The following is a 14627-nucleotide window of genomic DNA, read 5'->3' as shown; positions in this document are numbered from 1 at the left end:
CTCCATTAAAATGTCTGCCACGATTAGTGATGCTGCCGATACCATAGGCAGGTTTTTATTATACCATTGTAGCTCAGAGGCCGCCTTAGACGCTGAACATGAGAACACTAGAAAAATTGTTTAGCGGTGCTTATCGCCTCCTACACAGAAAGAAACAAGTTGAAAAATTTTGAGCGTTGCTTTTGTGGTATTTGTTTGAGGTAAAAAAGCAATGCGGAAAAATTAAAAATTTTTCAACTTTGACGCGTCATTAGGTTTTACCATACTTAAAGTGGTGTTTTTGGTTGTCAAATTAAAAATTGTTAAACTTTTGCGATTTACTTGTTATCATTTGTTTGCAGAGTTGCAGTTTTCAATGCGACGCTCCACAACGCGCTCATTCTGTTTAGGGCTTCGCTAATATTTGAGTAAATAAAATAAAAAAGAATCAAATAATAGATGCAAGGGGTATTTTATGATTACTGTCTTGGATTTTTCGCTCGAACAACTGTCAAAGCGCATTAAAAAAATGGTGACCATGGCGAAACAATTAAAGGTGGTCTTATTTGTACAACAACCACAAATCATAAGGTGCAATCCGCCATCTTGTCATCACAAATAAATTTGTGTGCGTGTGTGTATACGTGTGCGTACATGAGCAGAGCATATGCGAGAAAGAAAATAACAACAAAGAGAATGCCAACAAAAATCTGACATACTGTCACACCTGGCCGGCTGTTAACAGATGCTCGCGTGAGCTCGCGTGGCAAATTTTCGATCAGCTTGATGACAAGATGGCTGATTGCACCACATTCTTTGTGGTTGTTGTACAAATGAGACCACCTTTAATTGTTTCGCCATGGGCTTACCTATCGATTCCGCGAGACTGGTAAATAAAACAACCCAACTGTTGCCAATAGAACATTTAAATCAATAAAATTTGGATATGGCAACTCTATTATAAGATCACCAGTTTCCTTTCTTTTATTTTCACGAAAATACAACAGTTGTGCGGCAAATTTGCTGAAAAAAATGAAATAGTCAAGACTTGTCTAAATTAAATATTAAGGAGCTAATGTGTAATTCCAGTTAATAAGAGAGTATGGTTGAGATTGTTTAGATTTTCGAATTATTTTGCGGTAAGTATACTCATTTATATACATATATAATTAGGATCTTACAGCTCCAAATACAATTGGTCTAAAATATACGCCACAAAATAATATGTATAGACCACCACCTACACTTAATGTGTGTAAGTACGCCAATAACCATTTTAAGTGAAATATTGTTATTGTCCAACCACAGTCGAGGTAGTGATTTCCATTAGAATTCCGCACAAATATATTAAACGTAGTGTGCATCAAGCGTGTCAAAAGTTATAGCCTATAAGTACACACGAATAATATCGTTATTTGGTAGAACGCATTATTTCTGTTTTTACTTCGTTCAACATTTATAACCAACGTTTTCTCATAATGATCCCAAAATTAAAGGTAGTTCTTCAAGTTTTTTTCTGCCTATTAAAGCGAAGATCATTTTATTTTATTGTTTTCTCTCTTCCGAGACGAGCTGAATTATTGAAGCATTTTTGCAATGGAAAGCAATAGCCAGAGGATACCACAAACCAACCATGATATGACGGGCTTCGATCTCGATCTCTTGGTTAAAGAGGTCATCGTTGGATACCTTTATTTGTGAAGGCTTCAAGGAGCGTACGTAAAAATGCAAATTTGCCCATTTACATTCTATTAAGGACATATGATTAAGTGCTGTCCGATTCAAATTTAAACTCAATGATAAGGACCCTATTTTTTATAGCCGAGTCCAAACGGCGTACTGTGGTTTGACAACTCTTTGGGAAGAAATTTTTACATGACATAGTACCTCACAAATGTTGCCAACATTAGTAGGGGATATTCACTTTCCGATGTTCTCGCCAGGATTCGAACCCAGTCATTCAGAGTCATAGGCGGACATGCCTAAGTACGACACTAACTCAGTTCAACACCTTGTCACCCTAGCTGTTCTTTTTTCCAGGGCATGTTTTTGAGTTTTTGTGTGAGGTAAAAAAATCTCTACATTTAACGGCTTAAATGGTTAATATCGTCTTCCAATGTTTGTTAGTCCTAATCCGTCAGCATTCGCTAGGGTTTAGTTGGCCCTTTGAACAAGGATTTCTGACAAACACTACATCGTTGGTTGTCGCATTAGATTTTTGATAATGTCCCAAAACGGACATGAATGTCCAACGTCACAAAATGGGTATCAAATGAAAGGTCTTTGAGTGTTGACCACGAATCTGATATACACATTTGGGATAGAGTCTGTGGCCGGCCCACCTATCTAATACGCTTCAATAAGACGTGTAGTTCGATCGGGATAATATGGGAGTTTAACAAAAAGTGGGTTGTTTGGTTTAGTTGGCCCCTTGAACAAGGACTTCTATTAACTCGTTCATAAACACTACAGCGTTGGGTGTCGCATTAGATTCTTGATGATGTCCCAAAACGGACATGAATGTCCAATGCCACAAAATGGGTATCAAATGAAAGGTCTTTGAGTGTTGACCACGAATCTGGGACAGAGTCTGTGGCCGGCCCTAATACGCTTCAATAGGACATGTAGTTCGATCGGGATAATATGAGAATTTAACAAAAATTCTATGGCAGTAGATTTCGAATCTAATGTTGATATATGAATTCAAGTATCTGAGTCACGTCCTGCCGGTAGATCTCGACATTAAAGAACTCAAATAAATTGTTTTTTGGGTCTTAGCGTAGGGGGGACCGACCCTCTCCTTCCAATAAAAACAACACTAAACTGTCATGTAGGACGACCGAAAGTATATTGTATTCAAATCAAAGGACGTGTCAGAGGACAATCGCCCTCCCAATTTACCCAGAAAAAAAGAATTAAAAATAATAAATGATGGCCGATCAGGATAGAATAGGACAGCAAAGTGCAAGTAATACCCCAAGTGGTAGCTTTGAAATATGATTTTGAATTTTGATAACCAACCAATACAAAAAAAAGTAATTGACCCAACTGCCTTCAAGCAATGATCCAATGAGCACCACACAGTCCGGAACCTTGAGCTCGAGAAGCTCAGCTAAGAGCTACTAGACGCTTCCAATAGTTGCTCCTTACGGAATAGCTGCAACTCTGCAAACAAACCCATCAAGTGTTTTTAGGCGTCACAGTTAAAAATTGTTTAACTTTTGCGCTTTGCTTTTGTGGGTTTTGTTTGCAGAGTTGCATTTTTTCAACGTACAATCCAAGACAAATTTACACAGGTAGTGTACAGCAAAGAGCTGAGTTTTTTCGGTTGTGTGTGTGCTTTATAGTTAAGAACCATAGCTCACACATGCAAAGAAGAGTGCACTATTTGTCAAAATCAGTGAACTCTATTAACTACCTGTTAATCATGTCATGTGCAAAACGACTCGTTTGCCACAAAAACTAGTCATTCAAAGTATGTGAACCCAAATAAATGCCTAAATTGTGCTAAATAAACACAGCCCTGAAAAATGTTAAAAAATTTAATTTGATTTTTTTTTTCAAATAATAGATGTAAAATCAACAAAGTTTTACAAATAGAGCAAGAAAAAATAAATCATAACAACAGTGCATCATAGCTTTTATTTTGGAATGTGAAAAAGTGCAATTTCGAAAACATTTCAACGAGCCAGTGTAGACATGGCAGTTTCTAAACATGTGAACCTAGATGAAATATTGTGAGTATTAAACACATTCCCAATGTATGCCAATACAAAACACATATTTAAATAGCAGTGTTCAATAGTCATTTTTAACATTGGCATATTGGTAATTCTGATTTGTGGTTTACCGTTACCTAAAAAAACATTTCTTCAAAAGCGATTCATTTTGTCTCGAAATCGGTTGTATTTTAAAGATGTTTCCTCTCCACTGCAACAAGTGTTTTTGCCGGCAAAAATTCGAAACCAACCGCCTGTTTCATATATCACGTTGTGGTCATGTCATCTGTAAAGAATGTCTGCAGCCAACATGTCCACTGTGTTCCAAACCATATAACGGTATTGCTATTCAAAAAGATATGCCAGTCTCAATGCAAGAATATTTTGAAGATCCCATCAAGCGCTATCTTCATTATCAGAAGGTTATGAGATTTCATTACGAACAAGAACGAATGTTAGTAATCCATTGGACCAATGAAAACAATACGGTAATGAAAAGGCTTGAACAAGAAATACAGGCCTACAATAAACTTCAGAAAACCCTTGAAGAAAGGGTCGAATGTGAGCGTACGCGTGTACGCAAATTAAAAGAATACATTGCCTATCACGAAAGACGCATGGAGCAGGCTCGCTACATGACACCGCCAATAACGGCACAGCCAAGATTCCGTTATCCGCCTCGTAGCAAGAGTAGTGATGGAAGTGGGGGAAATGCAATGGATGTTGCGCCCGCAAATTGTATACCACAATTGACACAAACTATAAGAGCCCATTATGCACCACCACGCAGTCCCACATTGAGCAACAACAACAGTTCGACATGTGAAGTAATAGCACCCAGAGAAATGCTACCAAAATTGAAATCACGTACTCCACCTCCAATGATGCCACGTACAGAGCATGGGAAAAAGTATAAGCTAAATCATTCGTTTTCAAATTTCAATATTTGAAGAGAAATGTAATTAAAGTTTTTTCTTTGTGGTTGCCTATTTTGGCTGTTTAATGAATTTTTTTTTTTCTTCCAAAGGGGAGTAAAGTTTAATTTTCTCAAACATTTAAGAATAATGTATACCTACTGTTAATTTAATTTTTATGGTTAATAAAATTTAGTTGCTAACTTAAAAACATCGCATACCTGCAATTGCATAAAGAATATCTATCCGATTTGAATTCTAAAGCTCCTAGAACACTGAATTTATTTGGTGCATTAAGAAGAGCAACACTCGCATCAGCTACGGTTGAAAAATGGCATCAAACCTAGAGCTGGCAAAATATCGATATTTAATTTTTTTACTGAATATCGATTGATATTTTTTCGATGGATACTATCGCAAAAGTTAATTTTATGCAAAACTAAACAAAAATAAGCAACCCGACACTGAATGTATCCATTAAGATACATTGCGCCTATAGAGGGCGCAATTGTCATCCGATTAGACTACATTGATATTGCTTTATATAGGATCTCCACATTTTTACTTCTCATTTTCGTTTGAAATAAGGTGAGGCGAAATTAACGAAAGCATCGACACTATCGATATTTATTATTAAAACCGTCTAATCTGACCTCCAAAACTCACATCAATCACAGCACCAATAGCTAGATACAGCTCCAATTTGACTTTGTCGCCCAAACAGATGTATAGACATAAGAGTAGAAAGGCCTCTGGGGGGTGTGCTAAGCATATTCTCATTTGACTTTTTGAGTCTCTTTAAGTCTCATTCTATTTCAAATTTGCTTTCTTCACAAATTGCTCCGTATTGCCTTTTTTTGCAATCAAATATACAATCAGCATCAAATTCCCATTCTTTATTTCCATAGTATTGTAAATAACAATTAGAAGTGAAATAGTTTCAAAGCAAAAATACACGTGTATATTAATATTGCAAATATTTGATCCACAGGTTCATTTTAAAAAGTCCACCACTTCCTCTAGCTCTCTTTGGCGTGCCTGTTTTTGTGCCCATCTACTTTCTGCCATCTTCACATTAACCACCCATCGATCATGAGCTAAACGTATGCCACATGCTCCTCCCTTGTCGGGTAGAATTGTTGGGATTTTTGATCCCTGCATGCCTCCACCCATATAGTATGTGGCATCGGTACGCAAATGACGACTTTTTGCCGGGCATAGTTTTCCACCCTTTGGAAAGGGCGGTTCCGATAGGTACAATTTCAAACATCCTTGATGAAAGAGATGACCACAATACACACGTTCAACAAAGGCATCTTTATTGTCATCTGCTTCGAGTTCGGCAGGGGTTTGAGGCAAAACTAATTTTCCACAGATGGGACATTCTTCCAAGTGAAAACCTCTTGTGGCCTCTAGACAAAACTTTAAAGTTCTATAAAGAGAGGGTGCAGGTTGAAAATCTGCTGCTGTCTTCCCCTTTGGCATGCGTAAGGGTGGTTCGACACATTGACGGGCAATTTCACGTGACTGCCCATTGAGATAACGCAGCAAAACCGCGGGTAGATTGGTTTCTTGTTGCTGTAGATCTACACAATGAAGGGGATAGTCATCGGGAATTACCGCCTTCACGCGATAGTAATATTCACCTCCTTTAACAGTGAAATGAACGCAACTTGACTTCTGTTTCAGCTTAAGCTGGTCCGTTGATGCATCCTCCCCCAAATCTTTCCGCAGCTGTTGTATTTCGTCGAAGCAAACACACAGGGGATTGTCATTAACATATTGTTGCAAAAACTGAAGAACTTTAATACAATGTGGTTTTCCCAAGTACTCCTGTTTTACCTGCCGCTCGCATAAGCCCGTAAGGCCTTGTAAAAACTTTTCGGACAAAGTTTTACTCTTTAGTTCAATCAAGACTGACTGTTTGGGATATTCCGAGGGGAAACGAAGGCACACCGTAAATTGACGATAATATTGGTTGCTCTGAATATCGACACGCAACAATGCGGGATCTTTGGTACAGGCAATTATTTTAGAGTGTGGCACAACATTTTCACAGAGCTTACGTACTTCATCAATTTCAAAGTCAACAATGCTCATAATCTGGTGGGAGGGTGATGATAAAAATAGGGATTTAAATGTTTATACTGTTTGGATTTTTCGATTTATCGTCTGTTTCTCTTTTTTTTACAAACGTTTTTAATGCCGTCTGTTGGTCTGTAAAATAGGAAATTACTGACAGCTGACTGACAGGAAAATTTATACCAGCTGTAAGGGTGGCAACCTTAAACCGAATAGCAACCAAGGTAGATTTAAAAAGGAAACGATAAAATGTTAATGGCGGGTTTAGGCTGTTACAATATTCGTTTTTCACGGGTGAAAACGCATGGTTTTCGCAGTTACATTTTTGAATCGCTATAAAAATCTCAATGATAACAAATAATTTTATGGACAATTTTCAATAATAATGTCCTACTGAATGAAACCAGCAAGTTTTTTTGCTTCGAAATTTATTATATAAAAAAGTAATCATAAAAAATGTCGCTAAAAGCGAATATAGAACCACCCTAAATCGCCGAAACGGAATAACTTGAACCCAAAGCAGAATGAGCGCGTTGAGCTTTGTTTTTGAGCTTCGCTTTGCAATAATGCACTTCAGCAAATTAATACCAGAAAGCAGCACCCTAAAGTTTCAACAATTTTTAAAATTGACGCCTAAAAACACTCAATTTCAGTCGCAAAATTGACAATTCTTTAACTTTTGCGTGTTGCTTTTATAGAATGATAGCATTGAATTTTTGTTTTGAGCGTCGCTTAGCAAAAATGCAACTATGGACACAAATTCCACAAAAGCAACGCGGAAAAGTTAAAAAATTTTCAACTTTGACACTTGAAACGCGATACTCTTCAACGCGCTCATTTTGTTTAGGCCTTTAGCTGAATAGCTTTCCGTAGAATTGATTTCCTAATCTTCTTTAAATGGACCTTGCCTTGTTTCCATTTCACAGTTTCCCCGGAGAATATATCACATTCCCCACTATTATTATTGATTAGTTTGGCAACTCTATGCAACATATGTTGCGCAAAAACTGAAAAAAAACTTGATTCGTATGCTAGCCACGTTGTGATTCACCGACGAAACGCCAGTTTTCGATTATAAAAGGACGATACCTAGTTTCATCATCTTTCCTCACTAAAAATGGTATTGGATTTGGATCTCTTTCGCAGCGATAAGGGAGGTAATCCCGATGCTGTTCGAAAAAATCAGGAGAAGCGTTTCAAAGACGTGGCTCTGGTGGAGACCGTCATTAATCAAGATCAAGAGTGGCGTCAAAGACGTCATCGTGCCGATAATCTGAACAAGGTGAAAAATGTCTGCAGCAAGGTAATTGGTGAGAAAATGAAGAAAAAGGAACCCCAGGGCGATGAGGCCGAAGATGTTCCGGCAGAAATCCAGCAAGATTTGACTGAGCTCAATGCTGAAAAATTGGCCCAATTAACTGTCAATCAAATAAAGAAAGTTCGTGTACTGATTGACCAAGCCATGGTGGAAAATGAGAGGCTACTGCAGGAGGCTGAACAGAAACGTAATCAAGCTTTGCGAGAGGTGGGTAATCATTTGCACGAATCTGTGCCCGTTTCAAATGACGAGGATGAGAACAAAGTGGAAAGAACTTTCGGTGATTGCACTAAGAAAAATAAATACTCACATGTGGATCTCATTGTTATGATTGATGGCATGAATGCGGAAAAAGGAGCCGTGGTCTCAGGAGGACGTGGATATTTCTTAACAGGTCCTGCTGTATTCCTGGAACAAGCCTTAATTCAACATTCTTTACATCTGCTGTACGCCAAGGACTATACCCCTCTCTATACGCCTTTCTTTATGCGCAAGGAAGTTATGCAGGAAGTGGCCCAACTGTCGCAGTTCGATGAAGAGCTTTATAAGGTGGTTGGCAAGGGCAGTGAAAAGGCCGAAGAGGGTGGTGTTGATGAAAAATATCTCATTGCCACCTCGGAACAACCAATTGCCGCCTACCATCGTGATGAATGGCTGCCAGAGGCTTCATTGCCCATTAAATATGCCGGTCTCTCAACATGCTTCCGTCAAGAGGTGGGTTCCCATGGACGTGACACTCGCGGCATTTTCCGTGTCCATCAATTCGAGAAGGTGGAACAATTCGTTTTGACCTCTCCCCATGACAATAAATCTTGGGAAATGATGGACGAAATGATAGGTAATGCCGAAGCCTTCTGTCAATCCCTGGGCATTCCATATCGTATTGTTAATATTGTTTCGGGAGCCCTCAACCATGCTGCCTCTAAGAAACTCGACCTTGAGGCTTGGTTTGCAGGCAGCAGTGCATTCCGTGAATTGGTCTCTTGCTCAAATTGCTTAGACTATCAGGCTAGGCGATTGCTGGTGCGTTATGGTCAAACAAAGAAAATGAATGCTGCTGTCGACTATGTGCATATGTTAAATGCTACCATGTGTGCCACCACCCGTGTCATTTGCGCCATCCTTGAGACACATCAAACGGAAACGGGAGTAAAAGTTCCTGAACCCCTTAAGAAATACATGCCAGCAAAATATCAAGATGAAATTCCATTTGTCAAGCCTGCTCCCATCGATGTTGAGGCAGCTGCAGCTAATACCAAGAAAGCTGGCAAGGGCAACAAAAAGGATGCGGCAGCCGCCTAAATTAATTAACACACACACACACACAAACATAGTTTAAGTTCTATTTACAAAGGTAATGCAGCATTTTTTACACTCATACGCTTAACGTAATTCAATTGGAATCGTCGGCTTTATATGAAAATATGAATTTGGGAGGACTTGGTTTTAAATCATTAAAAACTTTTGTAGGCATCTTTAAATTATTATTAACTCATTTCGTCAACATTTTTAAGTATTACATAATACACAATAAATGTATCCAATAAATTGATCCTCCAGCAAACGGAAAAAAGACATATAAAGCTATTTGGGCCTTGGACTTTTATTGTCAGGAAAAAAATCGATAGTGTTTGATTTCAATAAATCATCCTTGAACGTTAGAGTATATGGGGATGAAATATAAATGAGTTTACAATCAATACTGCTCTACAACAAGAAAAATCGTAAATGACAATGATTCATATTGAAAATTGTTGTTGTATTTATGGCAAAACTGAAATTTGTTACAGCTTTGTTGTTTGTTGAGATGACTGAGTAGATAATTATTTCCATAATTTGTTAGAAATGTAAATTTTACAATATAAATTTCAAGTCAGTGGTTATTTTTGGTGAAAAGAACTAAAGTTATTTGGAATTTTTTTAATTAATAAAATTGGAATCCCAAATAAAATGGTTTTAACCATAAATGAGCTAATTTTATAGAGGACTGGTCAGGTCTTGGTTATTACAAATTTGAATATTGCAGATTATCATGTCCAAGTCATAAGAGACTTATTCCGCTGTAGTTGACACATACTACCATTTCTTAGGATAATCAGTTCGGTTTGTGAAAACCGGTTTTTCGGCTTTCGACTTAAAAACTCACAACTTTCAGGTTTTTAATAAATTGGTTACTTCACAAAATTAACCGTTTTCTAAATATACTGAAAAAATAAAATCGTTTCAATCACCAAATTAATTGATTCCATTAATTTTTTAATTGAAACTGCTTCAGTAAGAAAAATGATTTAATCAATTACCATTTTTGAAAAAGTAATAAAAAATGATTGAAATTTTTTGAAAATTCCTTTTAATCTCAATATAAGGTATACGGATATTAACCTCCTGGAACATGAACTTGTGGTGTGTTGTTTAAGTAAAGTTCCGTGTACATCCGTATAATTAAACATCCGCCGCGAGGGTTCTCCAAATAATTTCAGGTGTCTGGTAGTGGTTCCCTATAGATTTGTTGTTGTTGTCGTAGCAGTGTGTTGTTAACTGAGGCGGCAGCCTTTGGCCGATGAAGGACTCCATTGGGTAAATCCGACACGTAGAACCGGCTACCATAGTATTGCCATAGAATTTACTTGAGTACCCTATTTTAAAATTTGTTAAGATTTGATTTGAAAAATGATTGACACAATTATTTTTTTAATTGAAAACTATAAAATTTTCAGGTACAATAAAAAAATTTATTGGATAAATTATTTTTTTGACTGAAAATGCAAAAATATCAATCACGGCTGAAATTAAAAAAATCATATTTAATTAAAAAATGAATGAATCAATTAATTCTTTAATTGAAAAAAATTATATTTTCAATTAAATTTTTAATTGAAAAGTCTTTGGCCATTTTTTCCGTTGTAATAATTGATTTTTAATCATATTTTGTGGTTATTATCACTTCTACTTCATTGAAATTTTTTCTTGAATATATTGCCTTGGGTCTTGATATTAAATGTATCGAAATTCTGCCTTAGGGAAAATTCAATCAACATTAAGTCTATAAGAAAGTTCATCGAATTTTTGTCTTTAAAAAAAAAATTTTCAAAAAATTTAAAAAAAAAATTAAGTAATTTGACCAATCTTTTATTTTAAGAGTATTTTTATTGGAATTTTGTCTTAAGAGAAAATTGTTGTACATTAAAATTTTGTCTTTATAGAAAGTTTCACTGAAATTTTGTCATTAGAGAAAATTTTATAAAAAAAATTTTTGTCTCCGCGCAAAATCAATGATGTGGTGGAGGAGGTAGCTATCCTTGTCAAGATCTAACAGATAAGTAAGCGCGTTGCGGTCCAAAGGATCAATCGGCATGGGCCATTGTCTGGTCATCATGTTCCCGCGGCGATCGGTCGTATAGACCGGAACGAGCTTGCTTGCCTATAAGAGTTTGACGAGGATTACCACCTCCATATGCAAATGTTGCTACAACAACAACTATTCTTTGTTTCTTCAGCGTAATTGCTTAGTTTTGCGGTTAACCTCACTGAGGCACTCAGCCGCATGGGTTATGTGGGATCGCATATATATACCTTGATGTCGCGAGCCGTTTGCTTCAAGATGGGACGCCCGATTTCAGCCATCCCTAACCTGGGAATTGACCCTGACGTTGTTGGCCATTGGTTATTGTTAGTTCTAGCCTGTGTGGTGCTCACAATTATCCCGTGCCGGCCGGTCCGCAGTACGATTGAGACGAACTGCATTTTAGTCGCAGAGTTCCTGGATCTGGATATTTAGAACCTTGCATATGTAAGGTTAAGGGAATTTTATAATGGAGTACGAATCATACATCCAAGGTTGATCGAAGAAAGGCCTGTGGAATTTTTCAACTATTGTAGAGAAATATAAATACTTAAAATATTTTAACAAAAATAAGTTAATTTTAAAGGTAGAAAGAAAAGTTTTTGAAATTTTTGAAGCTTTTGTCCAGACAATTTTTACCCCAAACATGATCTTATATGAAAACAAATTTGATCAAACCATTTTATTTTAATTCCTCCAATTTATGCCGATAAAAACGTAACTTGAGCTAGAATTCTTCTAAGACAACTGTATTTTTTCTACCCCTCCGACGGTTTAAGTTCAACAGTCAAATAAATAACTTTTTAACTTTATTGTCAATAAAATTATAAATAACATTTCTCAAAAAGATTGTTCTTAGTAACCACCAGTCTTAAGAATATTAGAGGGACATTTTAGTGGCTCGTTCGTTTGTTTCTATATAAAACCTCTAATTCGTTTCTTATTACCAATCGTTCTGAGTATATTCCAAACACATTGAATACATTCTCTACATACAAATGAAAATAAATACAATGACTAGGCTTTATGCACCAATTGGTGACTCTTCGGCTGTCACTTTGCTTCTTCGGTCTCAATCTGACAATTTGGCAATGATTTTTTAAGTTTCCCCAGAACACCATTGATATCTTTTACATAACGCATATTAAATATGCGAAGATTTTTTAAATGTTCCATTTGTCCAATAACCTCCAGGCCATCATCACTGATGTTATCACATTCGGATATCTGCAAAGTGTTTAAAGTATTCTTCAGATGCACCAATCCGTCCAAACCATCCGACTCCAAGTGTTTGCACTTATGAAAGATAACCGTATCGATGTGATTGCATCCTTTAAAGTGTTCCAAACCAATTTTCATAAGTGAAGCCCCCGAGCCGTCAATTACTTTAATTTTAAATCTATAATGTTCGGGGGGTAGGGTGTTATAGTCTCTAATCAAACGCTTTGGTGCATCAACAATACAAATGCCACCTCCATTTTTAATCACCCATTCGGCGCATAGTCTATCTGGACCAACCAATCTCTGACGTTCCAGATCTACTCGATTGAATGCAATAGCCACATATCCCCAAAGCAATCTAGCTCCTACGGCTTCTGAGTTTCTAGTGTCCAATACTTGCCAAGTGTTTTTATGGGGCAGAACTGCCTTTTTAAGGATGTTGAAATTTCTTGTGAGCAACATATTGTAGCTGAAAATTAAGAAATTATTTGTAATAATTCTTTAAATTTATATTGAATTTACTTGTGTTGGTTATTATGTTGTTGCTGTTATGCCTTTAATGCAGTCTGTTTGACATTCAGAATATAAACAAATACAATAAAAACATCATTGATGTCATGGATACAAAAAGAACGTTTGGCAATTTATTAGTAATTTAGCCGGTTAACAAAAGATGGCAACCATGTACATTCTAACAGTATTCTCTATATTTTTTCAATTAAAATATATGAAATTTAAACATTTTAAGAAGATGTCTAGTAAGAAATCAAAATTTTGTATAAAATAAAATTAACAAAGTTTTCTATGGAAATTAAATTTTTAAGAAACTGTAACTGTGGAAACTACTTGGAATTTTGGATGGCCAAAAATGGCTCTCGTCTGCGAAAGTTACAGACGCTACTTGAGAGATGCAGAATGCAGGCTTTGCTTTGCAATATCTCACTCCAAAAGTCGAAGAGAGAAACTTTACTCTACCCTGAATTATAGTAATGGTGTTTGACAAAGGTGAGTTTGCAGACCAAAAACTCTGATCGTTTCAACGGTTTACCTACCTTAAGAGGTGGCGGACCCGGCCAAGGGTTTGACTGCCTCCATGGCTGGAAAGCAAGAACAATAGAAGTATACCACATTTCAGATGCGCAAAAAGGTGAGAGGTGTAGCCATAACTCTGACGAATGTCGATGATACTATTTAGTTTAAAGGTTAGGAGAGTGTTCGTGCGTTTCTTTCCGGACTAACTACTACTAAATTTTCCATGAACATTCCACATAGGAACAGGGAATACTTCTCTCATATCAATGAGTGCAGTCCGATTAAGTTTGAGCTCAATGATAAGGGATCTCTTTTTGTATGCCGAACTCTTTTTGTATGTAGAACTAAGCTGTGCATGGGAGCTGCGCAAGGAATTCATAAGAAAGTACTATAACGAGGTAAAGCCAGAAAAAAAACCTTATGGCTCTGTTTTGCCAATCGATAACTGGACTAGATGCGATATCGCCCTGCTCAGAATTTGTCGGCATGTCCATGTAGTCGGATGGTACTGACATCTCTCGGATCATTGTATTCGAGAGCCGAAGCACCGTCCGTGGTTGAGCACATCTTTACCAAGGGCTGCAATGCTCTTCCCTGACGTCGTCATCAAGGTGTTGCGGCAGTCTTTACCTCTGAACCATGTACTGCGGCAAAGCTGACCTCGGGAGAAAGAGGCGCTTAATACCACGCTCGTATGGCTTTCTACTTTTATGTTGGGTGTGCCACAAATAAAATCGCTCTTTTACTGTGAGTGTCAGGAGTATGGCGTCCTTCAAAATATTTGAATTTTTCTTTTCTGTCGGTGGCTGGCGATGTGCATTTTGCGCGTTGCTATATGCAGCCCGACGGATTTTGTACAAGATGAGTAAGCTCGTTCCGGTCCATAGGACCGATCGCTGCGGGAACATAATGGCCATTGGTTATTTAAAGGCGCCAAAAAACACTCCTTGTCATATCGGGCATCATATGTAGGTTTTGGCGACCGCGACTTGCTGATAGGAGCCAGAGCCAGAGAAGCT

The 14627-nt window shown here is 37.3% G+C and overlaps 4 protein-coding genes across 4 annotated transcripts; 2 read left to right on the top strand and 2 right to left on the bottom strand.

Moving 5' to 3' along the window:
• The first annotated feature begins 3888 nt into the window (after nt 1-3888).
• On the top strand, nt 3889-4671 carry LOC106088276 (RING finger protein narya). The gene has a single exon (XM_013253703.2). It carries the CDS (start codon nt 3896-3898, stop codon nt 4646-4648), a length of 753 nt encoding a protein of 250 aa, XP_013109157.2. The 5' UTR covers nt 3889-3895; the 3' UTR covers nt 4649-4671.
• Nucleotides 4672-5493: 822 nt separating this feature from the next.
• On the bottom strand, nt 5494-6849 carry LOC106088275 (uncharacterized). The gene has a single exon (XM_013253702.2). It carries the CDS (start codon nt 6710-6712, stop codon nt 5606-5608), a length of 1107 nt encoding a protein of 368 aa, XP_013109156.2. The 5' UTR covers nt 6713-6849; the 3' UTR covers nt 5494-5605.
• Nucleotides 6850-7696: 847 nt separating this feature from the next.
• Nucleotides 7697-9595, top strand: LOC106088280 (serine--tRNA ligase, cytoplasmic). The gene has a single exon (XM_013253715.2). It carries the CDS (start codon nt 7812-7814, stop codon nt 9312-9314), a length of 1503 nt encoding a protein of 500 aa, XP_013109169.1. The 5' UTR covers nt 7697-7811; the 3' UTR covers nt 9315-9595.
• A 2556-nt stretch (nt 9596-12151) lies between these two features.
• LOC106088284 (ATP synthase subunit s, mitochondrial) lies at nt 12152-13170 on the bottom strand. The gene is made up of 2 exons (XM_013253718.2): nt 13099-13170; nt 12152-13045 (listed from the first exon to the last, which is right to left on the bottom strand). Exon 2 carries the CDS (start codon nt 13036-13038, stop codon nt 12409-12411), a length of 630 nt encoding a protein of 209 aa, XP_013109172.1. The 5' UTR covers nt 13039-13045; nt 13099-13170; the 3' UTR covers nt 12152-12408.
• Between the last annotated feature and the right edge of the window lie 1457 nt (nt 13171-14627).

The sequence above is a fragment of the Stomoxys calcitrans genome, chromosome 2 (genome assembly GCF_963082655.1).
Source record: "Stomoxys calcitrans chromosome 2, idStoCalc2.1, whole genome shotgun sequence".
Taxonomy (NCBI): Eukaryota; Metazoa; Arthropoda; class Insecta; order Diptera; family Muscidae; genus Stomoxys; species Stomoxys calcitrans.
Note: the sequence above shows the minus strand (reverse complement) of the source record. Positions and strands in the feature narration are given on the sequence as shown.

Excerpts from the sequence above, each read along its gene's own strand:
- LOC106088280 (XM_013253715.2), top strand. The coding sequence starts at position 7,812 with ATGGTATTGGATTTGGATCTCTTTCGCAGCGATAAGGGAGGTAATCCC.
- LOC106088276 (XM_013253703.2), top strand. The coding sequence starts at position 3,896 with ATGTTTCCTCTCCACTGCAACAAGTGTTTTTGCCGGCAAAAATTCGAA.
- LOC106088275 (XM_013253702.2), bottom strand. The coding sequence starts at position 6,712 with ATGAGCATTGTTGACTTTGAAATTGATGAAGTACGTAAGCTCTGTGAA.
- LOC106088284 (XM_013253718.2), bottom strand. The coding sequence starts at position 13,038 with ATGTTGCTCACAAGAAATTTCAACATCCTTAAAAAGGCAGTTCTGCCC.